Source organism: Megalobrama amblycephala, linkage group LG13, assembly GCF_018812025.1.
Source record: "Megalobrama amblycephala isolate DHTTF-2021 linkage group LG13, ASM1881202v1, whole genome shotgun sequence".
NCBI lineage: Eukaryota > Metazoa > Chordata > Actinopteri > Cypriniformes > Xenocyprididae > Megalobrama > Megalobrama amblycephala.
In genome coordinates, this window is record NC_063056.1 from 11309261 (window position 1) to 11337244 (window position 27984).

Sequence of the window (27984 nt, forward strand, 5' to 3'; positions counted from 1 at the left end):
GGGTACAATGTTGCAAAAGGAACACTGGGGTAAAAAGCACTTTTGATTTTATTTTCCTCTGAACCACTAGATGGCACAAAAACTTGCCGCAGCACTTTCCAAAACATTCACTTTTCATGATGCGTGTGGAAATTTGGCTGATACTTGACGTGATTGTGGGCAGCAGATCTGTGCTAATTTGGTCTAATTTGATTTGATGTTTTTTCAAAATGTAGATTTAAAGGTGCCCTAGAATTAAAAATTGAATTTATCTTGGCATAGTTAAATAACAAGAGTTCAGTGCATGGAAATGACATACAGTGAGTCTGAAACACTGTTGTTTCCTCCTTCTTATATAAATCTCATTTGTTTAAAAGACCTCCGACAAACAGGCAAATCTCAACATAACACCGACTGTTACGTAACAGTCGGGATCATTAATATGTACGCCCCCAATATTTGCATATGCCAGCTCATGTTCAAGGCATTAGACAAGGGCAGCCAGTATTAACGTCTGGATCTGTGCACAGCTGAATCATCAGACTAGGTAAGCAAGCAAGGACAACAGCGAAAAATGGCAGATGGAGCAATAATAACTGACATGATCCAGGGCTTGACTCTTGCATTGTCAATACATGATCTTGACCAAAAATTGATGCACCTCTTGACTGTAATAACTTCACAACATTTATTTGTTTACTTAAATAAAGACATATTTATTTTGTTATTTGCTTTTAGGCAAACTGAACAAAACCAATGATTTTTGACCAATATAAAAATGCATGTTATTTTTTATTTTTTTTCAGTGCAGTTCAGCAGATATTTTACAAATATTTTTCCCTAATTGACCAATTAGCCAAACAAGTATCCAATATAATGAAGTTATATTACGACAGTACTTAAGTAAATTTAAGTCATGTTTATGCAAACAGCCATTGTAATTTACAGGATACTGTACCTGAAACATAATAAGCCTATCACTGGCATCCTGGGGAGCCAATCCAACCACCATGGGACCATCCTAAGGATTTGATGTGCACAAAACCAGAGATCACATATGAACATATTGTTAATTTATGATAAACAACCACTTTGTTTTTCCTATACAGTGAGAACATCAGTTGTTTTACCGCCAAAGAATCACTCTGATATTTGTGTGGCTTGATTTCTGGCATTTTATGTTACAGAACACCCACAGGAATATAAATACAGGAAAACAATTGTGTTTGGGCTTGAAACCATAATTGCCTGAGGGATTGTCTCAAAGCAAGAGAAGTGGATGGATAGATTTTACCTGCCCCTCAGGACTCACCCTGTCATAGTCATGGTAGAAGTACTGGCAGTCTTCCAAAAAGGTCTCAACGTTTTTGATGAGTTCTCCTCTGAAGTTTGGTTGGAGGGACACCAGCTCGTTCTGCACCTCTGTGCTGCGGGAAAGCAGTTTCTCCCAGGTGTACCGAAGTGTGTCCACTTTCTCTGCTTCCTCTTTGGCAATCAATAATCCATACTTATGTAGCATGGCATACGATTCCTGCAGGCCAACACCAGGGAAAAGAGACAATGCAGTAATATCATAGGATAATACATAAATGTTTTATGTTTTGTACCCATTATTAAACAAAATTAATAATGTACCCAAAATTAATAAACTATTTATGTATTATTTACCCACTCTGATCTCTATAAGTATGTATGTATATATGTACGTATGTATTTATTTAATTTATTTAAATGCATACTTATATTCCAGATCTTCTGTAATCAAGTTGTATGGAATTATTTTTTTTAGGATTTGGGCAGCTGTGGTCACCATGAATTATAATTACATGAAAAAGAGCTGTGTAAATATTTTTCAAAATGTGTGTAAAAATGTTTTAAGTGGAATTTTTCTGTTTATTTGTATGTACCTCAATTGGACCAACTTGAAAGTCTATGGAGATCTGGTGTTCTCTGATCTCTTTGAGTGTTGCCATAGCGATACGAATATCATCCAAGTCCTTAATCTGCCTGTTGAGTTTCTTGCTCGCCTCATCTATAAAAGCGAAGATCTGTTCCATCTCCATGTGATACTTCCTGTTGCAATGGTGACCAAAATCCACCATCCAGCTCTTTGTCTCAGCAGTAAGGGCCAACTTCAGATCCGCTGTGGGTAAGTTCAGCAACACACAAAGAATAAAGGGGCTTTTTGTAGCTTGATAAACATAATAATAATAATAATAATAATAATAAAAGGCAATTCTTTCCTCCAAAAGATGTCACCAGCACACTGTTACTTATATATAAAGGCCTTGCTCACTGAGGCCGAAATTCTCGTCCGGAATTTTCGCATGTTAAAAAATAAGTACGACCTCACATTGTGTCAATCATGTTTACACACTGCTTCTGAAACTTTGGTCCGTCATTAAAAAAATTCAAATCGGGTTAATTTTTCTGCATTTTTCACATCTGTAGCAAGCATTTTGAGAGGTAATTTGACAGTTCAGAGCTAACGTACAAGCGAACGCTAAAATCCAGAATGGCGTCTGACAAGTTGATCCACTTTGTCTCGCAAAGGGTGTAGAAAGATTATACAATATTGTGCTCAAGTTAGCTAAACATAAACAATAGCTTGTTGCTAATGTCATTCATCCATTCATAATAATGAATAGTGCTAATGTTAGTCCCAGCCAGGGTTTATTAATTCAGTAACTAGCATGCAAACCTGGTCACCTAAATGACTGCTTGAAGACTCCATTTTGCATTGTTTGCAAATTTTTTTTCTGCAACAGATGAATTAATATGCATCGGACTTAGTGTGCAAGGTTTCTGTGTGTGACAATTTTTTAGGATGACAAATACGAAAAAACGCATACGAAAATTTCGGACTCAGTGTGCAAGGTCTTTAGAATATAATAATAGAATTAGAATAGAGAATAATAATTAAAGGTACACTATGAACTTTTGGCCCTCTATTAATTAAATAAAACAAAACTGCATGCATTTTACGTAAGAACATTGTTTTGGTTGTGTTTGGTTTATCTGTTCAAACAAAATACCTTACTTGCCTGTTGAATAATAAAAACGTCATCTCCGCGTCACCTTTACAACAAGTCCCTCAGTTCTCGCTATCTCCGAAAAGCCAAGCCAATGTTGATTCTTGTTTTATTACAAGCTCTGTGACTGCCGTGTTGGCTTTGTGAATGCCTCTTGGCTTTCTGCTAACCTCTCTTTCACTATTAGAACTTAGTTTTGCCTGATTCAGAGTCTGTTTACCTGTATATAATGCCAGAGCTCCTACTGAGATAGACTCAGGCTCTGCATTAATCTCTAGCTCCAGGTCTCTGTAGTACAGGATCTGCGACTCAAATTCAGAAAGAAGAGGGTTCCCCTGGATGAATTTCTGGATGGTTTCCTCTCTATCTTTCTTCCAGATGTGGTGATAGAGGTTAAATCGATCCAAAGCATTCATTATGTCCTGTTTAACAGTACATGACAAGTATCACACATTACACATCATACAATATCACACTGTCACATTATAAACAACCGCATGAAGCAAACATATTTAGCAAAGGCTATATAACTAAGCTATAGCTATAGCTATAAATATAAGCTATAGCTAATTTGTGTTTACAGTAATAAACTTACAATAGAAGTCTATGGGTCTAGGCGTTCAAGGGGGTTTAAATGCAGATACGTGCAGCTCATATTTTTTTGTAAAAGTGTAATATTGGTTCTACACTACATTTTTATTTTATGAGGTTATGCTATTTTTGAGGTACAGTTCTGTTCTAGGTCAGATGATTTTGGTTATGCCTTAACTGACACAGTAATTCCTGCATATAAAGTTTATTATATTCAATCTAGAATTTTACATTCAGTGGGATTAATCTTATTCGATGACTTTTCAGATAAATAAATAATATTTGAATCATTTTAGTCTGTGGGCAAATTTCTGGCCAATTGATTTATAATAGTCTAGGACAAAAATTCTAAAATAAACAGACCTTCTTGGTGGAGTTGATGGACGTACTAAGCACAGAAACCAGCTTGACAATCTCTTTGTTCTCAGAAATGCTTTTGTGGTAGTTCTTGATTTGGATGGGAATGACCTGGTTTGCAGATGCCGATATATCTGAGGTACTGCCTTCAGAGGGAAAAAAATACACAAAGAAGAATAATTAAAGTTAATAAACAAGAGCAGAGAGGAGCTGTAAGAGAAGAATGCCTCTGCAAAACAGAAATATTATCTTTTCGCCTCAAATCAGTTCTATGAAGGACCCTTTATCTCTAATCTATTTTAAGGGATGAAAGATTTACAGGCAGAGCTGCTTTATTACAGTTGGCAGAGATATGTTGTTGTGGCACTGCTGTACTCAGTCAATTTTGTGTCAGTTTCCCTATTCTGAGAGTGAGCGATAGAGAGAGAATAAATAATGTGGATAAGATTGTTATCGTGACACTAGGGACATGTCACCACTTCATAAAATCACATCCACTGTCTGCATTCATTATCTTTATCTCTCCACCAGTTTCATTTATCAAATGGTTAGAGATCAGCTTATCCACCCAGAGCTTCAATTTTCAGCCATTATAAAGACAAATTTTAAACTGACCAAGGACCTGTTAGTTCTTGATTTGCTCTGCTGAGCTGTGTAATTATAGCGTGTGAGGAAAAGTCGTACCGCCGAGGCTGCGATAGGTTGAATCACCATCTTCTGATTCACTCTCTTGGCTGTTCTGTTTCAGAGCGGCCATGCGTCGCTCACTCATTTTCCTCTGTGACAACAAAAATACTCAAGTCTGATATTTTGCATATATTGCACTCAAATAAAAACAGCATAGATTTGGTACTGCTACATATAAGTTCACACCAGTTCAAGAAAACCAAATAGTTAAGTATGAGAACAAAAGGTGAATAAAATACTAGGTAAGGTAACAATAGGCTACTTAAAGTCAGCATAAAATAGCCTTTGAAACCCATTTTACTTCTATAATGTGACATTTTCAAGTGAAACAGGGTTTTTAACAAAAATAAATGCAAGGTTGAACTTTTTAATCAAAGGTTGAAAAATAAGAGGCCTTGGTGACATCAGCTAAAAACGAAATGTGTTTCAGGGCACATTTTAATGATAGACTATGAAGAGCAAAAGCAACATTTATATGTCAGGAAAAACATGATTAACATGGGATGCTTAAACAAACACTTTTCAAAGTGACTGCAAATGATTTAATGCTAATTCTGCATATTAGCTGAATAGAAGTTAGTAGTATAATGAAACCAGAAAGAAGGGGACATACATAAAGGAAAAATAATAGAATGCTACACGCATGACGTCACATCCCAGAAGACTAATCCACCACTGGTTCCATCAAGACATCAAAAATGCAAATTTTGAACCTGTTATGTTTATTTTATAATTGTATGTTTCTAATAAATAACTAGATAAAAAAGTTTGAACTTTTGTAGAACAAAATGTCCATTTTTCGTCAAAGTTATATTGGCTTTATTTTACTCATAAATTGAAAAATCCCATAGGAAAATCTTGAGGGAACCAGTGGTGAATTAATCTTCCAGGTTTTGACATCATCCCTGCTCCACTCATAGTCAAAGGGTTTTAGTTATGTCACAGCCATGGAGTATGGAGTAAGGGGGATGCCTAAGGAGACAAGTGTACAAACAGTGACTCATCTCTGTATACTATAGTGCAAAAAAAAAAAAAAAAAAAAAAACACCTTGGAAATTCTCTCCTTGCTCCACTGTCCAACTCCTTTACTGACGCTGACCACACAGTCCACAGCTCTGTTCAAGGCTTGCTGAACCTCATCTAGCCCTGGAACCATGATGATGTTTGGGATGGCTAAACACACTCCCACCTTAAAGATAGGCTGCAGCCCACTTCCCTTCTGCCGACTAGGGGAATCTGCTTCGGCTGCATGGGAAGTGAAATATATTAGCAATGAGCTAGAGTTGACCATCCAAGTGATTATATTAAGCTTCATGCTTGGAAAGAAGAATAAATGTGCAGTCACATTTTCCAATGCTTTGTGAAATTAGTCATTCAGATATGAATCCGCACAATCATATTTTCATAAGAGTGTGAAAACGTTCCCCACACAGACTTCACTCATTTCATTTTCATGTTGGTAATTTGTTGCACTGATTAACAGAAAGCTGCTTCTTTTAAAAGTGCTTCTGCATGAGCTGCACTACGCTACCAACAATAGACATTTTTTGTCTTTGAAAATTTTTATAATTCATAATTCATACAATTTTTGGAATATACTAAAAATGTATTTGCTAAAGAATTGTTAGAAAAACAACAAACCCAGAAATTGCATCAGTGATGTTGCGTGGATGCGCTTGCGTAGAGTCTCCAGGGTGTTACGCGTCAGGCGCAGTAATGCATCCACATTCCGATGGTTAAAATGAGAAAGCAACTCCTTTGCCTCCTCCTCCATTACCTTCATCAGATCCTTCTTTTTCTTCTTTCTCACCAGTGGGGAAGAGGGGCCAACGCTAGGGGCCGTGGTGCTACGTGACAAAAGACGCCCCTCTGATTTACATTCCTCCTCTCCTTTGATTAAATAAAACAGAACATGGTGTATTCAACATTACACAAATTTACTTAATGATATCAATCAATCAATCAATCTCTCTCTCCCTCCCTCTCAAAAACAATAAAGAATTATTTGGCACTTGTTTTGTTTGTTTGTTTGTTTTTTATTGTGATTTTTTGTGGTGGCACTCACCGATTTTGATTGTAGCTATATTGTTGAATGATTAAGCTTTTAATATCTTTATATCAATATTTAATAGTAACTGTTTTATCCAGCAATTTCATAGATGTTTATTGGATTTATATTTTTATACCTATGTACCTATTTACCTATTTTTTTATAAATGGCAAATGAAGATTCACTTGTCTGGACAAGCTGCGCAGGCGTACTTGAAGTATGGCACTGCAAGGCATCGTCTCATTCCCCATCTCGGGGAACCGGGTTATATACATAACCCTGAGATGTTCCCTTTCAAGGGAACATCAACACCATGCCATGGTGTTGACACTATGTAAATGACAATACCCATGCCACCATACAGAGAGGATGCCTGCATCACTGGTTGTGAAGAGTTTGCAGAAGCACAAAACTGTAAATACAGGAAAGACTCAAACTGATAGGACCTGAGACCCTGGGGTTGAGCCCATATCCACATTCTAAAACCTGATGAATGTTTGCGGAGAGGACCAGAAACATCTTGTAAAGAAGCTCATCTTGTGGAATGGGCCCTGACACCTTGAGGCAAAGCAACACCAAGCGCCTCATAGGCAAGGGAAACCGCACCCGAAACCCAGTGAGATATAGTCTGCTTGTAAGCGGCAGAACCTCAGATGCACCCCCCAAAGCAGACAAGGAGTTGATCAGATTTACACCACTTGCCTGAGCGGTGGACATAAATCCTGAGAGCCTGGACTGCACATAAATTGTTAAGCCTCACCTGATTGCAAATGGTTGAGGGGAGAAGGCTTGAAGAACAACAGGATGAAACGGTGATGAAGGCACCTTCAGGATGTAATCCAGCCTAGGGTGCAAAATCACCTTGACCAGTCCATGAGCAAAATCCAGGCAGGAGGAGGCAACTGACAGGGACTGCAAGTCCCCTACCCTTTGTTAGAGAGATAATAGCTACACTAAAGCCACCTTGAGAGTCAGAAGCTTTTCTGAGGCTGACTCAATCGAAAGATCCCATGAAGGACTTGGTCTGTAGATAGGCCTCAGCTGTCTAGCACCACAAAAGAAACAGGACACCAGAAATTTTTCCCCACCGACACCCCTCTATTCCGGTTGTGGCAAACCAAAATAGCAGTCACATACACTTTGAGGGTAGCGGGATCAGTCCAACTGAAAGATGCTTTTGTTAAAACTTCAGTACTGAACCAACTGGGCAGAATGGGGCTACTAATATTAGCCATAACCCCTCCTGACAGAATCTCACCAGAACTCACAGGAGCAGAGCGATCGGGGGAAAGGCGTACAGACGCAGACGCAGCCACATCTGTACCATGGGATCCAGCCTCAGAGGAGCTGGAAGATTGAGTGAGAACCAGAGGGAACTCACTCAGCCTTACCTCGACAGGATGTCTGCTCCCATATTGAGGTGTCCTGGGATGTAAACTGCCCTCAGGGAGAGCAGTTTGTCATCAACCCAGAGCAAGATCTGTTGCACCAGCCTGAATAGGGGGTGCAAACTCAGCCGGCACTGGTGATTTATGTAAGTGACCACCGAAGTGTTCCATCCGCACTAACACATGGTGAGATCTGGGAGGAAGTGACTTAGTGCTAGAAACACAGCCCTCATCTCCAAGCAGCTGATGTGCCAAGAGAGATGAGGGCCTTCCAAATTACCTTAGGCTGGGTGTCTGTCCATGACAGTGCAACTTGTGAGTGAGGCATCCACTGTGATGATCTTGTGATGGCAACCCAAGGTTAGACAGCAACCCAAGGTTAGAAAAGGGACCCAAGCTTAGAAACTGGGCACTCCACCATATAGAAAGGGCAGAAAAAGCTTGCCGTATGACACCTAACCACCATCTCTTGTGACAGGGCTAGAATGAGCCAGTCGTTGATGACGATTTAGTACAAGGATGCCCTGGAGTCACAAAGGAGCCAGAGCTGCATCCACCCACTTGGTGAAAGTTTGAAGAGACAAGGCAAGGCTGAATGGAAGGACCCGATATTGGTAAGTTTCCACCCCCAAAGGCGAACCTCAGATACTTCATGTGTATAGAATGTTAAAGTATGCATCCTTCAAGTCTATCGAGATAAACCAATCCTCGGATTGAATTTGAGACATGTTAAGCTTGTGTGTCAACATCTTGAACATGTAAATCTGTAGAGTATGATTCAAGAGATGAAGATCGAGAATAGGACGTAACCCCCCATCATTTTGGGTACCAGAAAAGTGCTGACTGTAAAATCCTGAGTCTCCTTCTGGGAGGGGAACACGTTCAATGGGCCCTTTCCACAGGAGAGACTCCAATCTCTGCAAAAGCAACTGAACCTGCTCTGGCTTCATCGTAGTGGGGAGCATGCCGTTGAAACACAGAGGATGATATGTGAATTGAACTGAATAGGGTGAGCCACAGGTTCCTCTCCGTAACCACCAAAGCAGCCATAGAATGGAAGATGGCAAGACAAATCTGTGGCCCTGTGGAGCTCTTTCAAAGCATCAGGGTTTAAGCCCTCAACAGTGTTCAGTTCTTCTTCCGGATTGTGAACACGGGCAGAATGCCAGGCTCTCCATGATCTTGAGATCTCAGGAGGGATGTCAGGAAAGAAGGGGAGGTTCATTTTTGGTGACTAGGCCACTAGGCTAGCAGTGAGGATAATCATCTCCCCTGAGAGCTGATCGAGCATGCTCCTCTCCCAAACAAAGAACACAAAACTTCTGTCCATCATCCCCAGGGAAAGAATGGGGACACGGCAAAACACATCTCCTAAACTTAGACATTTTCTTCTTTTTTTAACTCCTGCTCTAAACAGACAAAGACAGACAGTTTTGCACATACAGTGACAAACAAAGCGGCTTCTGAAGACAAGAAGCTGGTGACGCTGGTGTTATTTATAGACTGCATCCTTAGCCAATAGCTTGGCTCGTACTACACGTGACTCACACACAACGGCTCACGCTGGTGTTCTCACCACCATGACACGGAATCAATGTTCCCTCAAAAGGGAACTATATCTATTGAAAAAAAATATCATTATGGAAAGCCAATTTTGTCTATGTGCATTAGATAAAAATGCCCAACACATTACCCAGAAAATACATCCATAGTGAATTCTTCTGTTGTTTTATCTTTTATCTAACATTTGATATATTATGGGTTTATTGTTATGGATTTTTACTAAACCATGAAGACCTGTAACTCTCATATATCTGTATTCTCAGAGGCAAGTACATTTTTTGTTTTGTGCATTTTCACAGCTTCTCAAATTTATGGATAACATACCTAATTTATCAAATTGAGTATTTTTGTTAAATTAATTGAAATTTATGTATTTGGCATAAATTGATGACAATCTGTGTTTTTTTAATATGGTTAGGAAAAAATCCAGGCAATTTCTAGAGCAAACTGCAAGGATGATCGACAGCAGATCTCACCATCACTGTCCATCTGTTCCACTTTACTCTCTGTCCTGCTTTCATCACGGTTTCTCTCTTCTTCCTCTTTCTGCTCAAACTCCAGTAACATATTAATCAGCTCATTGGCTGCCTCCTCCACCAATGAGCTTTTGGTATGCAGCATTTGGGCTCCTTTGATGCAAAGCTCCTAGAATGAAAAATAAATTGGATGAGTATGATCAGATTAATTATTTCTTCAGTCAGAAAACTTTGCTGGTCTGGTCAAGACATGAAATTAGGGTTAACAAAGATGTAATAGCAAATGGTAGCAGTGACAAGACACCAAAATAAACTTATAATCTGTTTATGCCATAGTGACAGTTATGTTTAGGGATGGATCTTCATGCTTACCAAAAAAAAAAAACAGAAAGTTTCCATATGAATCACATTGTACAAATTCATATAAAATCACTATCTCGCAAAACAGTTAGGTTTTCTGATTAGATAAGGTTGTGAGACTCCTATATTTTATTTTCTGTATTTATTTTACAAGGGGAAATAATTTAGCCTCACTATCCTTTGAAAAATAACCACATGTTGCTAAGAATACATTTGCTTTATGTACGTGTGTGCACCTTAGTAGTCTGAACAAACTCCTCGCAGGTGCATGGCTCATCTTCAGGCAACACACACAGTGTAGCAGTGCTCATTTCCTGCAAAACAGCATCGATTCGAAACTCCACAAGGTCATTCACTCTGTGCAGCAGAAGTTCAAGGTTTTCTGTGAACCAGGAGAAAGAACCCTTTCATTTCAGATATCTAATCATACTGGGCACATTTACAAGCATTATGTACACTACAAGGACAAAAGTATGTGGACATCCCTTTGTTCACACAGATGCTTGTGTCTAAATGGGACCAAATCCTGACACACATGTTTCCAAGTAATGCAGAAAGCCTTCCGAGAAGAGTGGAAGCTGTTATAGCGGCACTGGAAGGACCAGCTTCCTTTTAAAGGGATAGTTCACCCACAAATGAAAATTTTGCCATTGTTTATTCAACTCATGTTCCAAACCTGTATGAGTTTCTTTCTTCTGTTGAACACAAAAGAAGATATTTTAAAGAAGGTTGGGTATCCAGACCTTTGATTGCCCCCATTGACTTCCTTATTTTTATTTTTTTTTTTACTATGGAAGTTAATGGATGCCGTAAACTGTCTGGTTACCAACATTCTTTCTACTACAAATATCTACTTTTGTGTTCAACAGAAGCAAGAAACTCATACAGGATTGGAACAACTTGAGGGTGAGTAAGTAATTACAACATTTTCATTTTTGGGTGAACTATTCCTTTAATGCAAGTGGACTTGAAATTAAATGTTCAGCAAGTTTTAGGGTATCCACATACTTGTGGCCCTTTACTGTAATGCAGTGGTTCTCAACTCCAGTCCTCGGGACCCACTGCTCTGCACATTTTGTATGTCTGGAGTTGAGAACCACTGCTGTATTGTATGTTACTGATGTGGTCATGGAAATCAGCTGTAGAGTGGAGTCTCTCACCGAGTGCAGCAGTGATCCGATTAAGATATTTCTCTATGTTTAGGGAGGTCCAATTGAGGGAGGTCAGTCCGGGCAGGATGGCCTCATCTACTTTAGCGACATGTGGCATGAGCAGTTGTTCAAAGGCTGGCTGGATCTTAGACCTCACCCTGGAGTTTTCTGACACCATCAGCTGAGACAAGGAACATATAATGCAAAAGCACACAAAAAAAGAAAATCACCTTGTTAGTAAAGCTACACATTCCAGAGCACAGTACCATGCCACTTACCTGATAGACTTACTTGAATGGTTTGATTTCAGGATGAAAGACATTGAATTGCTACTAGCACAAAATGTGAACAGTGATATCATATACACATTATCACATAAACATTAAATAAAAAAACAATAATAAATATATAAACATTGATCAATGCACATACATAAAGTCCAAAAAATATGGTTAACGGGATCTCAAATGTGCTTGCTTGACATGAGAGAACCAATGAGGTTTTTTTTTTTTTTTTTTTGATTTTGAAGTGCATTTTTGTTCCCCTTGTTCCAATGTTTATTATTTCCTGTGGTTTAGTTCCTTTTTGACTTAGTTTCCTTAGTTCCCCTTGTTAGTCATCAAAGATACTCTCTATTAGTCTCACCTGTTCCTTGTTAGCCTCTTGTTTGCCTGTGTATACAGTATATACCCCTCTTTTACAGTCTTAGTTTGTCAGTCATTGTCTTTACACCAATTTGTAAAGCTGTTGTGTCTCCTATGAAGGGGGTGGATAATTATTATTATGACTCACCTGTGACCCTTACCAAAGTTGCTTACGTATATAGAACAGAGTGTGTCAAAGATGACTTTAAATAACATAATTTGCGTAAAGAACCAAATACAATGATCTCTTAAGGCTTTTTAAGACCTGAAGACATAAAAAATGAATACTGTACATTAGGGGTGTGCAATATTGACCCAAAAAATATATATATGTATTAATATTTTCAAAGTTGTTTAAAAATGTTGTGTATGTACTTCTTTGCTTTTGTGTGTTTGTTTACCATCAACTTGCCAGGGACTGCAGATGAAAATTAGCCAGAATGGCTAAATCTGGCACATTTACATAAGAGACTTGTTTCTTGTGTTAATTAATGTGCATTGTCCTCTTTTAAAAAAGCAAATAAAATAAAATAAAATCAATAAAAATGTTCAAAGTTTGTTAATAACAATAATTAGATGATTGATTTTGCTGACTGTGTTTTTATGCTGGTACCATGGCTGGTTTAGGCCTGTTGTGGACAGCTGACTCACGAAGACATTTATATTATTCATATTCTATGCGATGGTTAGTTCACAGCAGTAACAGAAATTAACATTTTTAAGGGGCATTATTTACCACCTTAAATTGATTTCTAGGAGCATTTACATATAAGGTCATATTTTTCTAAACTTATTATATGTATGCATCACCTTTTATGTAAAGTTCTAACATTCAAATTAAATTCAATTACAACAATAACACAGTGTATGGCTGTTATCAATCAAACAAAATCCATCTTTGTAATAGGTGACAAAGAAGCAGCATCAGAAGTGTCAATAATATATTTACACTGCATTTACAATTAATCTACATAAATGTAATTCAATATTGTTTAAATATGAAATGATTTGTAATTTTAACTTTTTAATTAAATGTACTTAAAATATGAAACTAAAACTGCCAGTAGGTGGCAGCAAGTCACTGTCTTAATGAGTGAGTCATTCATTCAACCGATTTGTTTAAGGCAACGGCTGATTCACTCAAGAACGAAGCAAGTGACCGTCTTTATTGAATGGGTCAATGAAACATTAATTACACTGAGTTGACATGTAGGTGCAATGTTACTTATAGTCAACAGAATATCTAAAGGGGACCATCAAAATAAAGTGTAACCCTATTTTTTTCTATAATGGGATGGTATGTTCTCAATTAAGTAATCCTGACTGATTACTTCACTAATACATAGCAACAAAAGTACTAAAGAGTGGACATAGTGCATTGTTGTACAACAAGGATAGATAGGCTATAAAAAAATAGATATACCTGAAGTTTATTGTAGTTCTTTTTGAAAACATCCTTTTTCTGCTGCAAGATGGTTGCAAATGGTGGAATCTCAAGTCCCATTCCTAGCATGCAGTCTGTCTCTCGAATCTGGGTCAGGATCTGGGGGTCAAAGTTCACATGCAGCTCCCCAGTTTCTGGACTCTTGACCAGCAAAGAGGCTTGCAGCCCCACTTTAACTGCCTCATTCTATAGGAAGATGGATAAATATGAAGAAAAGTAAAGAAATTAACAGTTACAGGGTAATAAATTTAATAATTCAAATGCATCACTAAGTGAAAGTGGCCCATGAGCAAAAAACTAAACAAGTCTAAAGCAAGTAGTCAAGAGTACCTTATAGGGTGCAATAGTCGGGTTCCGAAAGTAAAAACTCAATTCATTTTCTCCATAAGGAAAATGATTTTGAATGGTAACGTATAAACCTTTAAAGAAAGCCCTACTGAGCTACGAGATTATTAATCAATGGTATTTGCTTCTGCTGAAGCCATCGGCCTCCATTATTTTGCTTATTTTTAAAATAATCATGTTTAACAGTGGAATATCTGGTGAAAAACTACAGTACCGATGATGCTATACAGAAAATTCTACCAACCAGAGAGTTGAAATAAGCAACACATGCCAAAATAATTACCAAAGGACTGCGAATGACGTAATCGAGTTTATCTCTCTACACTCTCAATGTTTATATATATATTCCACTGTTAAACATGATTATTTTAAAAATAAGCCAAAATAATGCAGACCGATGGCTTCAGCAGAAGCAAATACCATTGATTAATAATCTCGTAATATTCATATTTTGCAATAAACTAAAAACATATTGTTTTTTTTTTTATATATATATAATCAACATTTTGTAAATGAGTAGGTTTATATTTCTCCATTGTTTTTAAATTGATTCTGCAGTTCGCAATGATTCATGGAATTGTAGTTCTTTTCATTACTAAAGCTGTTAAGTGCACAGTCTCTTTACTGTTGTCTTTTTGTCCAATTTTTAACTTTTTTGCTTCATATCAAAGTTTGTAGTGTTATGATTCACCTCAGCTGGTTGGCTTGGTTCATGGGTTATAACCCTTTCAAGGTGCCATCGAATTGAAAATTGAATTTACCTCAGCATAGTTAATTAACAAGAGTTCAGTACATGGAAATGACATACAGTGAGTCTCAAACTCCATTGTTTCCTCCTTCTTATATAAATCTCATTTGTTTAAAAGACCTCTGAAGAACAGGCAAATCTCAACATAACACAGACTGTTACGTAACAGTCGGGGTGTATGCCCCAATATTTGCATATGCCAGCCCATGATCGAGGCATTACACAAGGGCAGTCAGTATTAATGTCTGGATCTGTGCACAGCTGAATCATCACACTAGGTAAGCAAGCAAGGACAACAGCGAAAAATGGCAGATGGAGTGACAATAACTGACATGATCCATGATAACATGATATTTGTAAATTGTCTTTCTAAATGTTTCGTTAGCATGTTGCTAACGTACTGTTAAATGTGGTTAAAGTTACCATCATTTATTACTGTATTCACGGAGACAAGAGCCGTCGCTATTTTCATTTTTAAACACTTGCAGTCTGTATAATGCATAAACACAACTTCATTCTTTATAAATCTCTCCAACAGTGTAGCATTAGCCGTTAGCCAGAGAGCACTATCAAACTCATTCAGAATCAAATGTAAACATCCAAATAAATACCATACTTACACGATTAGACATGCTGCATGACGAACACTTTGTAATGATCCATTTTGAGGGTTATATTAGCTGTGTGAACTTTGTTTATGCAATGATAGAGTCGAGAGCTTGGGAGGGGGCAGAGAGCGCGAGCAATTAAAGGGGCCGCAGCCTGAATCGGCACATTTTTAATTATGCCTCAAAATAGGCAGTTAAAAAAAAAATAAAAAAAAAATCTATGGGGTATTTTGAGCTGCAACTTCACAGACACATTCAGGGGACACCTTAGACTTATATTACATCTTGTAAAAAAACGTTCGATGGCACCTTTAATGAAGACTTTTTTTTACAATTCGTATGGGAAAAATGAATGGAAAAAAACACTTCCGGAACCAACGCCACTGAAAAAGGCGCCAGGCACTGTTGCAAGTCACCTTTATTTATATAGCACTTTTTACAATGCAGATTATGTCAAAGCAGCTTTACAGTGATAACTGGTATATAATTTTGGATGCACAGCAGCTCTAATTGCACTCTATTTTGAATTGATAAGATAACTGACCTGTGCCATCCAGCTCTGATGATAAAGCACTTCAAACTCCAGCAACACCTTGGCCACCCGATTGTAATTTCGAATGATGGGCTTGGCATCTGGGGTGCTGAGTATCCCAGGAAGCTGCTGGAAAAGATCCATGGGCTCCTGGATGCGGCTGTACAGCTGCCGAGCCCACACAATCTTCCCCGCGATTGGAGGGAGGTCTGGAGCGATGGGGGGGTCTGTTTTCTGTTTGGTGTAAATTCGAGAGATCATCTCAATGTCCCTGCCAAAGTTTTGCAGAATCTTCTGGTACTTCTCACTGATGCCCAAGTCTGGGATGCCAAGCCTGGTGAATATATATAAAAAAAAGAGGTCAGCAAGTTTGTGTTTTTGTTTTTGATGTTGAAAAATAAGAACTGTTTCTTAAGCACCAACTCAGAGTATTAGAATATGTGAAGAATCATGTGACTCCTTTGCAATCAGAGGAATACGTTACAATATCTCTCTCTCTCTCTCTCTATATATATATATATTAAATAGAAAACAGTTATTTAAAATTGCAATAAAATATAACAATATTACTGTCATTTTGATTAAATAGATGCAGCAACAACAACATTTAAAAAAACACATAGACCCCAAAATTCTGAATGATATATAACCCTTGTTATTTTTGTAAACTAAACTAAGCAAAAAAATCAGATATTACCTTTCAAATTTCTTGAGAACATGTAAAGCCCGCTCAGTATTTTGAATTTTGTCAAAGGTGTTGTCCATGAAAGTTTTCAGTTGGATCTAGAAGGAATATTTAAGAATAAAGTATAAGAAATTGTTTTAAATAAAATTAAAGTAATAAAATAAAAACTACAAAACTAAAAAGATTCTTACATGTAGTTCACTAGTTTGTTTACAAAATTCATCATAGTCCTGATCAAAGTCAGTCCTTCTTGGTCCAGGAAACTGTACTGTTTTTTCTTCATGGTCAACACAATGGCCTGGACATACAGAGGCCAACATAATTAGTAATATCAAAGAAACGGACAGCTGTCAGATTGTAAGATTGGAATAGAAATGGTTCATCTAAAAATGAAAATCTATTATTCTGTCATCCTTTATTCACCCATGTGTAAGTGTTTACACCGCTCTTTTTCATTTAAAACAAAAAACAAAAAAAAACACACACACACACAGTAACCAGTGGCTATCAAGCTCTTAGTAGTCCATACAGATTGTGAGCTAAATTCCATGTCTTCTGAAGCCATGTGATAGTGTGAGATATATTTATGTACGACATATTTAGAGGGCAAGGTTTTCAATAAAGACTTCCAGACTACTTTTATAGCACCATTTTGGAAATTTACAGTCCATAGAATATGCTTTCTTTGCCAAGTAAAGAGCAGCATGAGTAACACTTTAGAATACTGTTCCATCATTAATGAATAACTACACAGGAACAAATAAGTAATGCATTATTAACACTCTGGTCAATACTATTAACTATCAAGAAACTCTGATTAACAATTTAGTAATAATGCTCAGATGAATGTGGTTGTTCACTATTAGCTAATCAGTAACTACTATATTTTTTTCATACCTCCCAGAGAACTACTAAATACAGGTTCATAATTAATATGAATAATGCATAATGTATAATTAATTCTAAAGTGAAGAACATGGTAACCCACTAGTGACCCAAGTACTACCAAATTCTTCAAAAGGAATTACTAATTATTTGGATTATATGCATTATTCATGTTAATTATGAACCTGTATATAGTAGTTCTTAGTAGTCCTCTGGGAGGTATGAAAAAATATGGTAGTTATTGATTAGCTAATAGTGAAATACCACATTCAACTGAGCACTATTGCTTACTAATTCATTAATAATAAGATAAGAGTTTCTTGTTAGTAGTGTTAATAGTATGTTTCTCATTTGTTCATGTTATTCATTAATGCTGGAACAGTATTCTAAAGCATTACCACAGCATGAATCTTCTTGAAAATGCCTTTTGTGTTCCAAGTGTATGGGCTTGGAATAATATAAGAATAAGTGTGATGACAGACTATTGGCTCTTGATAAAAACAACAATGAGCAGATCTTGTACCGAAAACATTCCCAGTTGGAAAGATAAATGTTCAGTCGTTTGCTACAACAGCACTCAGCTGTGTGCACCAGAACACCTTAAATGCCCAAAAGGAGCAGTTTGCTGTAAAATATTAATTGACTCCTACAGACTGTCAACTTTCACAAAGAACAGGAGTTAGCAGTAGATCTTTATCAGCTTTTGTTCAATTATTCAGTTCTCCTGGAGCATGGAGCCCTCTGGGTCTGAACTTTGTTTCCATGGACACAAAAATGAATAAATAATCTTGTGACTGGAATAAAGAGATGCGATGAATGTTAATGGACTCACAGTACGACAATACTAGGTTGAAGCTACAGGTAACATTTGCCCTTTCATGCAAATCCAGGACCAGTCTGCCAGCCAAAATCACATAATTCATCATTATAAAAATAACCATAATACTGATGTCAGATCAGCATGAAAGGTCAGATTCTACTTTTAAGTTAAAGTTATGTTCCCAACCCATGCAAGTTAACAATTCATAATGAGACATGCATTATATTAAAAACAAGTTATTCCTTCACAGTTACCTCCCATTTCGCTTGCATATCTGCAGTCTGTCCACAGGTGGCAGCAAACAGAACAAATACCACTTATGTTAACAATGCTAATTACAGTCAGAAAATGCTTACTCATTGAATCAAACGTTATCACAATTTTACTCATTTGGAATGAGAAGCAGTTATTTATCCTTGTGTGTATATTCTTCCCTTACTGGAAATCTGGATTATGTTCAACTATTATGGAAATACATAGATGTAATCATTTGGAGTACTACAGCAATGGCAAACTATTCAAAAGTGTCTCACTTTAATGGTATTCACCCTATGAGACTTATTACACATCACCATTATGAACAGTACATTACAATCATCTTAATAAATTCTAATTATACCCCCTATTGTGTATAATATAGCTCTTGTGAATATCTTACAATGACTGCACAGACTGAGGTGTTTGACTACCTTTCATTAAATCTCAGGTTATACAGTTCATTTAGTTCACTGACAAATGGCTCATCCAAATTAAACATTTAAATGTCATTAAAGAAGACAACCTATCCTTACTTCAGTAATTACAGTATTTTCAGGGTATTCTGAGGATATGTTCTTTTGTCTTCTGTGCAAATCTAAAAATAGACCACACTGATTACTATGTCATTGCCATGATACCTGAAATCTGGTTGCCATGGTTTCCAGTCCCTCAATTTTGGAGTCCTGAAGGGCATTGTAGGTGGTAATGGTGCTAAACATGTTTAGGATTTTGTTCAGCCGTCGCTGAAACGTGTCAAACTTGCCAAAGATGTACATCTCGCTAAAGTCAAACTGACGCTCCGACGGATTCTCCTCTAGCTTCTGCTTGGTTTTTTGGAAATACTTCTGGTATTCCTGAAATATTGAACACAAATATTTACATTTTATTCATGCAGTAGACACTTTTTTTCTAAAGCAACAATCAATAAATTCAATATATCTATATTTTACTATTTTACTAATAACTACTATTCCACTACTCATCCCAAAAGAAATACACTATTAATCACTGCTTGTGTGTAACTTATTTGTTCTCTTCTTGTGTTCACATTTCCTACAAGGGATGCACATCAGAGCCTTGAAGATGAGATAAAATCTGGCATAAAATGAAGGCATGGCAACAATGCTCTACTACAACAAAACTTCCTCTTCTCTAAAGCAGGCCAACATGGCCTCACCCCCTTTGTTGCGTGTTCCCGGGGACAGGGTTTATGTAAATATTGGGGTTTGTGATGTCACCAAACCGGGAAGAAGCTTGTTGTAGTCCCTACCAGCCATTTGCTGTAGTACTTAAAAAGCAATTTCTGTATAAGAAAATATCCCCCTTTGCATTGAGCATTGAGCGCCATTTCTTTGCAGATGTTGTTCTAACAGCAACATTACATACTAACTAATGTTAAAAAAGTGAAAGCATAATCAACCACCCCTTTAAGATGTGTTTTGGTCGATCGGATCACAAGAAGACGAGGCACGCACATCCCTGTTTACACCTGTTATTTTAATCCGTCTCTTTTGTCCACTTTCAACCACTTCTGTCGAGGGGAGTGTCTATGGGCGGGCAAATGTATGGTTTTTTTTTCCAGATCTTTCGATCTAATGGACAAAATAAACTTAATTTGCATATGAGCATGCACGGAGATGACGGGAAACATATGGAGAACATCAGCTTTCGTTTCTGCTCTGACAGCCACAAGACCACACCCACACTGCGAGAGTGTGATAGAAATCAGGAATGGCGAGAGAATATTATGCTTGGTATGTTTTTCATCTTCAAACCAAACTTGGGTCTTCAGCCAAATCCCGTCTAGCAAGTGTGCTTCCCATAATGTTTACGCATTATGTCAGTAGGCAGAGAGAAGGCATCTTTTGTGGCTGTTTGAAAGCATCCGACCACATGAGCATGTACACTACGAAAGCAATCCAGTCGAATGCGTTTTTGGCTACCTCTGGAAGTGGTGGAAAGTGGACAAGCTCAATTTAGCGCCGTCCACTTGTGATCTGATCGTCCAAAACGCATCTTAATACCATGTGTAAACAGAGCCTTAAAGTGTTGTGTTCAAAGGCAGTGTTCAGCAGATGAACAAAAAGAAGCAAATGAAGCCACTTTAATGTGAAGCTTGCATTTTTGCTAAATGAAAATAAAGTTTATTAAGCTGTTTAAATCTAGAAGTCTAAATCATACATTTGATTTAGGACTACTTTTCTAGGTATAAAGTCATTTCCATTTCTGGGAAGTTTGCAGGTAAAATTACAGAGTTTATTGGCTTTACAAGTCATGACATTGAAGTTGAAAGCTACACTCTGAAAAATGCTGGGTTAAAAACAACCCAAGTTGGGTTGAAAATGGACAAACCCAGCGATTGGGTTGTTTTAACCCAGTGGTTGGGTTAAAAGTTTTATTTAACCCAACTATTGTTTAAAAATTACTATATGGCTGGCTTAAAATGAACCCAAAATAGCTTGGTAATTAAAAATCAGACACATAATTACTAGAGGCAACAATAATAATCAAAAGGTGAACATTTATTAATAAGCAATTTAATAAATGTTTATTGTTTAATTATTATTCATTAAACATATGAATAAATGTTAATTTATTAAACATATTGATAAATGCTAATTTTCAACATACTTTGGGTTTATTTTAAGCAAGCAATACAGTCATTTTTAAACAATAGTTTAGTTAAATAAAATGTAAAAAAGTGAGGCTCCCACACTTCCTCCCCCGCACCACTGGAGGGAGCCCTCACTGGAATACTGATTTGTTACCATTCGGACTACATTTCCCATAGGCCCTCATTCCTGGGGCTGATTGCGCACACCCCTGCACCACATCACACTCACACGCTATTTAAGCTGCACACACACAGACACACTCATCGCGTCTTGATTTGCCCCGGTGATCATTTCTGAGCGTTTTTGTGGATTGTTATTCTGTTGCCGATTGGACTGTTTATCTCTGTGTGATTCTCTGCTGCCTGCCCTGACCCTTGCCTGTTTACTGGACTGTGTTTGTTTGCTGCCTGCCCTGATCCTTGCCTGTACTCTGAAATCTGTCTGCCTGCCTCGACCTCTGCCTGTCCCTGTTTATGTCTCTGTCTCAGCCCTTGCCTTGTTGTGGTTGCTATTAATAAAAGCTGCAAATGGATTGAACCTTCATTACATAAAACTGCCCAGCAGGTTGGGCAAACATTTAACCCAACCGCTGGGTTAAAACAAGCCATTTGCTGGGTTTGTCCATTTTCAACCCAACTTGGGTTGTTTTTAACCCAACATTTTTTAGAGTGTAAGATAGCTATAAATAAATAAATATCACACTACACAGACAGGGCTTAGATTATGCCAGGATTAGACCTTAGTTTAATTAGGATATTTAAATAGCTTTTACAAACATGCCTTAGAAAAAAAAACATTACTGGTATGTATCTTAAGACAAAACAATGGCATTGACATATTTTAAGATATGTCAGTACATGTTGTTTTCTATTAAAACAGCTCAAACATGCATTTTAGTCTGGGATTAGGCTTAAGCCTTGTCTGTGAAACCGGGGGAAAGTGTTTAAGTCTTCTGGCTATGTGTTCTTCTTGTGTTTATCTCTCCCTACAAGGGATGAACATCAGAGCTTTAAAGCTTAGCAAAATCTGTCTCCTGGTAAAATGGGATAGACAGATATAGGAGAAGAAGCTGTGGATGAAGGTTAAGTGTCGTGTTCAAAGGCAGGTTTGTGTGTGTGTGTGTGTGTGTGTGTGCGCGTGTGTGTGTGTGTGTGTGTGTGTGTGTGTGTGTCATTTGTCATCTTTTTATTCCTTACATTAAAGGCTAAGGAAAATGTGACACATTTTTCCTTTTAAAAATGCTGTGGTATCTGGACCTTAATCACTTTATATAAGCACATCCTCCAGCTAAATGTCACATTGTACCTGATTCAAGCGAATGGCAGCTTTGAGTTTCTCAGATACCACTTCCTGTGGCTGATCCCATATGGTTGCCGAGCCATTATTTGTGATATAGGCTTTACAGGCGGTGATCATTTGATTTGTAACCTAAGGAGATAGATAATATTTCCAGTTTAAAGTATTAAGTCTGAAATTAAATTTTGTTATCTTGGGTGTCAGCTCAATCTTACCTTGACAAAAAGGGAGGTGATCTTCTCTGAAGTGTTGTAGTAACGAGAGATGCTATGGATCATACGGATCGCATTTATGAGCCCAGGAATAGCTTCTACCATGGACACCTATATAAAGATGCACCAAGAACACAGCTAATATCACAGAGTGTAAAAAACTCTTTATCATAAACTCTTTATAAACTAGATACTGTATCACACACATAAAAAAAAAACATCCTTGGTTGGCCCATTTTTTTTTTTAAGTAATGCGTTTAAACCTATTCAGTTTATCTAAAAAACAATAACACTCCTCATAAAATAACAATGAATAAAACAAACAATTTCAATACTTGATAAGTTTTGCTTGTTGATACAGAACGTACTGCTAGCTTTACTGACTGCAGAAGTAATCGTAGGTTTTGTTCAGTTTTCTAGTGGTATTTTGGTTAGTACAGAACAAAAAATATGATACATGTTTTAAAAAGACATCTCAATAAACATTCAGGTCTTTTAAAGTTCTCTTTATTTATAGTATGTAAGCTGTTTTGTATTTATTTATTTTTTTTATCTTAAATCAAAATTCTACTTTCATATTATTGCTAATTTTTGCTTTTGTTTATGGAGAAATTATTTTTTAAAAAGCAATATATACATAGTGTATATTGGCCTACATTAAGTAACATTTTGGCTTATGTCTAAACAAAATATATTGATTAAGTATGGTCTATTTAATAAACATTTTTAACTTTGTATGACTGTTTTTTGTTTTTGGGAAAACAAATATTTGATTAATATTAATATTAATATTAATATTGATTGATTTTCTCATATAGACGCATTTTCTAAATTCTCTACTCATGACTGTGATCAGTATGATTACAGATAATAATGTTGGGTATAATCTGCAACCAGAAATTGCAATAATAACATTTTAAAATAAACAGTTTATGTCTGACGTTTATGTCTGGCACAAATTTAGTAACCGTAGCAGAACAAGCCTTACAGGGTTGCTGTTGTAGAGCGGGTCACAGAACTTTTCAAGGGTGTACAGGTACTTCACATTGTCTTTGGCCTCATTTGCTGCATCAGTGATCCTGATGTCTAGTTCTCGCCAAACCTGCAGAGGCAAATAATTTATGGGTGAAAATTATACCTCAAACTGTAAAAACAGATCAATCAAAGGGTTGAACATTTAAAAAAAATAATTGTGACTTCTTCAGTGATATTGAAAAACAATTAAAGGAACATTTACCTCATAATTTCACAAAAACACAATTATAAAACACAAATTTACCTCCACATTTAGCATACAGTAAATGTTCCAGTAACTGTCTTTTTCACCCAGAAGCAAATGACTATTTTAACTGATAATATAAACCATCAAATAACCTTAATGAGTTTGGACTTGGCTACAATAAGAACCCCCAGCACAGCTTTGACCTCGGGGCTCTTCAACTGGTCCAGCAGGTAGTTAAAACGGGACATGCGTTTCTTCCAGTGGTCAAGCTCTGCACGGGGGCCCAGGTCATCTGCCTCTTTCCTTAGCTGGTCACTCTCTGCAAGGACCTTAAGAGCACAAGACACTGTGGTTGAAAAGTGAATACAGCATATAAAAGACATCACAAAGTTAAAACTTTGAGAAAGCTCTAGCGTTTCATAATTACAAGAACACATTGCAATAAAGTTATATAAAACAAACTAAAATGCATGTTCAAAGTAACAGATTTGAAACCTGTTCGATCTGTTTGATCCAGGTTTTCATGCAGGCTTCGATCTTCTCCAGAGCCTCTGTGCTGTTGGCCACGGCTGTGTAATCTGAAGGCCCTTTTAACGTCTTCAAGTCAAACGTTTCACATTCTTGTAGGTTTACCTGGAATATCAAACAGTTTTCACAGATGTTACTTTGGGACGTGAGATGTCTATTGAATGTTTGAATGATTTCTGATGACACTGGGACACTAAAGACTATAGTAATGGCTGCTGAATATTCAGCTTTGCCATCACAGGATGAAGTTACATTTCAAAATATATCAAAATATATTTCACAATATCACTGTTTTACTGTGTTTTTGATCAAATAAATGCAGCCTCGGTTAGCATAAGAAACTTTGGTCACACTTTAGAATAGGGTCCAATCCTCACCATTAACTAACCTATTAAAGGGTTAGTTCACCTAAAAATGAAAATTTTGTCATTAATTACTCACCCTCATGTCATTCCAAACCCACAAGACCTCCGTTCATCTTCAGAACATAAATTAAGATATTTTTGATAAAATCTGCTAGCTTAGGCCTCCATAGACAGCAAGATAAATAACACTTTCAAATGCCCAGAATAGTACTAAAGACACATTTAAAACAGTCCATGTGACTATGGTTCAACCTTAATGTTATGAAGCGACAGGGATACTTTTTGCGCACCAATAAAACAAAATAATGACTTTATTTAACAATATCTAGTGATGGGCGTTTTCAAAACACTGCTATCAAACTGACAAAGTCATGAGAACCACTGAAATTTTGAAACGTTTTGAAATACTTATGACGTAACGATGCCTCGTTTACTGAAATCATGTGACTTTGGCAGTTTGATACACGCTCCGAACCACTGATATGAAAACAAAAGATTCGTAAAGCTTAGAAGCTTCATAGAGCAGTGTTTAGAAATCGGCCATCACTAGATATTGTTAAATAAAGTTGTTTTTTTGTTTGTTTGTTTTTGGCACACAAAAAGTATTATTGTCGCTTCATAACATTTAAGGTTTAAATGTTTAAGTCACATGAACTGTTTTAAATTTGTCTTTAGTACCTTTCTGGGCATTGGAAAGTGTTAATTATCTTGCTGTCAGCGGAGGCCTCACTGAGCCATCAAATTTTATCAAAAAATATCTTAATTTGTGTTCCAAAGATGAACGAAGGTCTTACGGGTGTGGAACGACATGAGGGTGAGTAATCAATGACAGAATTTTTATTTTTGTGTGAACTAACCTTTAACTACGACTTTTGCCTCAATAAACTCCTAATTAATGCTTATTAATAGTTAGTAAGGTAGTTGTTAAGTTTAGATATTGGGTATAATTAAGGGATGTAGAATGTGGTCATGCAATTAATATGTGCTATACTAATAAACAGCCAACATCCTAGAAATGCGCATGCTAATAAGCAACTCGTTAATAGTGAGAATTGAACCCTAAAACAAAGTGTTACCGAAACTTCTTTCAAAAACATTATAAAATCAAAATTATACCTTTTGTCTGGTAGTGTGCACTTTACAAAAGAAGTAAATGAAGCAATCCACTTTAATGTGAAACTTTCATTTTTGTCTGTTTTTTAGTAAACATAAAAATAAATTTATTTATGCTGCCAAGCTGTCTAAATCACTTTTTGAGGTAAGGCTACATTATTCTAGGCATAACATCTGATTTCTGGTAACCTTGCAGATATCAGTAGTTTATCTGCATGACAAGGTCATACCATTGGAGTTGAAAGCTAACTATAAGACATGTAAGTAAGAAATGCTCCTAGATCAATATATTTTATTGATCCTGGAACAACATTCCTGTCTGAAAATGTAGACCTAACCTTATCCCTATCCCTAGACCGAACACTACCCATAATCTATCCCTAAAATCAGAGGGAAATTATAGGTGAATAACACTGACGTAGAAGCACCTAACCCCGGTTATAAGCCTAAACTTGACAAACTGTAAACTCAAATTTGTTTAGTTGATTGGAATGTTGATCCATGGAACATCTTGTACTTGGTGAAATCATGTTCAGAACCCATTCTTTTAAAATGATCAACCCCCTCCCCACCACAATCCAAGATCTTATAAATCAAGAAAAATGATCTTGATGGCTGAAAGCTTAAAAGAGGTAAGAAAAATAGCTTCAGATTTCCAATATTTCATCTGCCTGACCAAATCCACCATCCAATTCATTTTTGAGAGTTCATGGATCAATATAAAACTAGAATGGAGTGTGTGCAATCCGTGAGTGTGTTTATGTTATTGTAAAAGTGTGCCTCTCTCTTTGTCCTTTTGTATTTGTGAGACCTTTTCCTGCAGGTTCTCCTGTGCCCCAGCTAACACAGAGACAAAGCTGTCCAGGGAGCTAATAAAGTCTTGCTTGACAGCCTGAGCCTGCGGGCTTGCTAGCTCTCCCCAGCCGTGGTTCATCTTCCTCAGAGTGGGGATGAAGATCTCTGACAGCAGCTGCTCCACACTTTTCAGCAGACCAACACCCGTGGTGTCCAACATGTTGAAGTTCACATCCTATAAGAGCAAACAGAGAGGAAAAGTTGAACACATACACAAGAGACTTGTGTTGTTGTTGTTTTGATGACATATAAGAAGAAAAATATTACACACAGCAAATAGTAATTTAAAAAAGGAGGCATAACCTTAATAAAAAGTTCAGATTAAATATTATATAATTAATTTTATATGAGGTTTGTCATGCAAATCTGTTACCAATCAATCATGTTTTTTTTTAATTTACTAGCAAATTTAGTATAAATTAAGAAGTTAATTTATAAGTATATAAGTTAGAATTTAGAAGTATAAAACAATAAGTTACAAAAATGTTGGCTTGTAGTAATTGGTAAAGTCATTTTTAGAAACAGTACTAATATATATATATATATTAGTATATACATACTAATACATAATATACATAATATATACATACATAGACATGATCTTGTTATTGACATGGTTAACAGATGGTGAGATTTTTCTGGGAAAACCTTAGGGGCTGCTTTTCACACATTTTCTCTTGTTTCTGTTTACCCTGTGGATATTCTCTGATGTGATAGGCTTGGAGGTGTTTGCCCGGGTGAAAAATACACAAATGCCAGTGAGAGCCACATCTGTGCCTTCCGTCACGAAGACCTTGGCTCTCTTACCACGACTCACTGAGGAGGATGTGGCTACCAAACAAAGACACAAAGACAAATTGATCATTGCTGAAATCTTATTGCATGTCTGGTTAGGGTACAGTGTTACAGACTCTAATAAGAATCATCATAGAGAATACTGAGAATTACAAACAAACAAACCAATTCAAAGTAACATCCAGAGCATTATTGCATTTTTTCAACCCAGGTTCACTGGCAAAATGTGCCTGTGGTGACATCTCTGCAAAATGATATTACTTTGCATTTTGGATGTTTTGCGACACTTTCAAAGTGAAATATCTACGTAGCCTTAAAATGGAGTTCAGTTAGATCCAGAACAGCTGAATGGGAATCTGGCAACATTTTATTACGTTGAA

At 36.9% G+C, this 27984-nt stretch overlaps 1 protein-coding gene across 1 annotated transcript in view; it reads right to left on the reverse strand.

Moving 5' to 3' along the window:
• The window catches only part of dnah5 (dynein, axonemal, heavy chain 5), a 159621-nt gene that overhangs the window by 109534 nt on the left and 22103 nt on the right, over nucleotides 1–27984 (reverse strand). The window contains 24 exon segments of the mRNA XM_048152165.1: nucleotides 938–1000; nucleotides 1292–1510; nucleotides 1887–2122; nucleotides 3232–3433; nucleotides 3966–4105; nucleotides 4644–4737; nucleotides 5695–5891; nucleotides 6288–6536; nucleotides 10124–10292; nucleotides 10720–10865; nucleotides 11644–11815; nucleotides 13702–13908; nucleotides 15968–16289; nucleotides 16653–16738; nucleotides 16832–16893; nucleotides 16896–16938; nucleotides 19242–19457; nucleotides 22524–22646; nucleotides 22730–22837; nucleotides 23715–23828; nucleotides 24101–24277; nucleotides 24444–24581; nucleotides 26766–26984; nucleotides 27501–27640. Of these exon segments, the coding sequence (XP_048008122.1) occupies nucleotides 938–1000; nucleotides 1292–1510; nucleotides 1887–2122; nucleotides 3232–3433; nucleotides 3966–4105; nucleotides 4644–4737; nucleotides 5695–5891; nucleotides 6288–6536; nucleotides 10124–10292; nucleotides 10720–10865; nucleotides 11644–11815; nucleotides 13702–13908; nucleotides 15968–16289; nucleotides 16653–16738; nucleotides 16832–16893; nucleotides 16896–16938; nucleotides 19242–19457; nucleotides 22524–22646; nucleotides 22730–22837; nucleotides 23715–23828; nucleotides 24101–24277; nucleotides 24444–24581; nucleotides 26766–26984; nucleotides 27501–27640 (3842 nt within the window).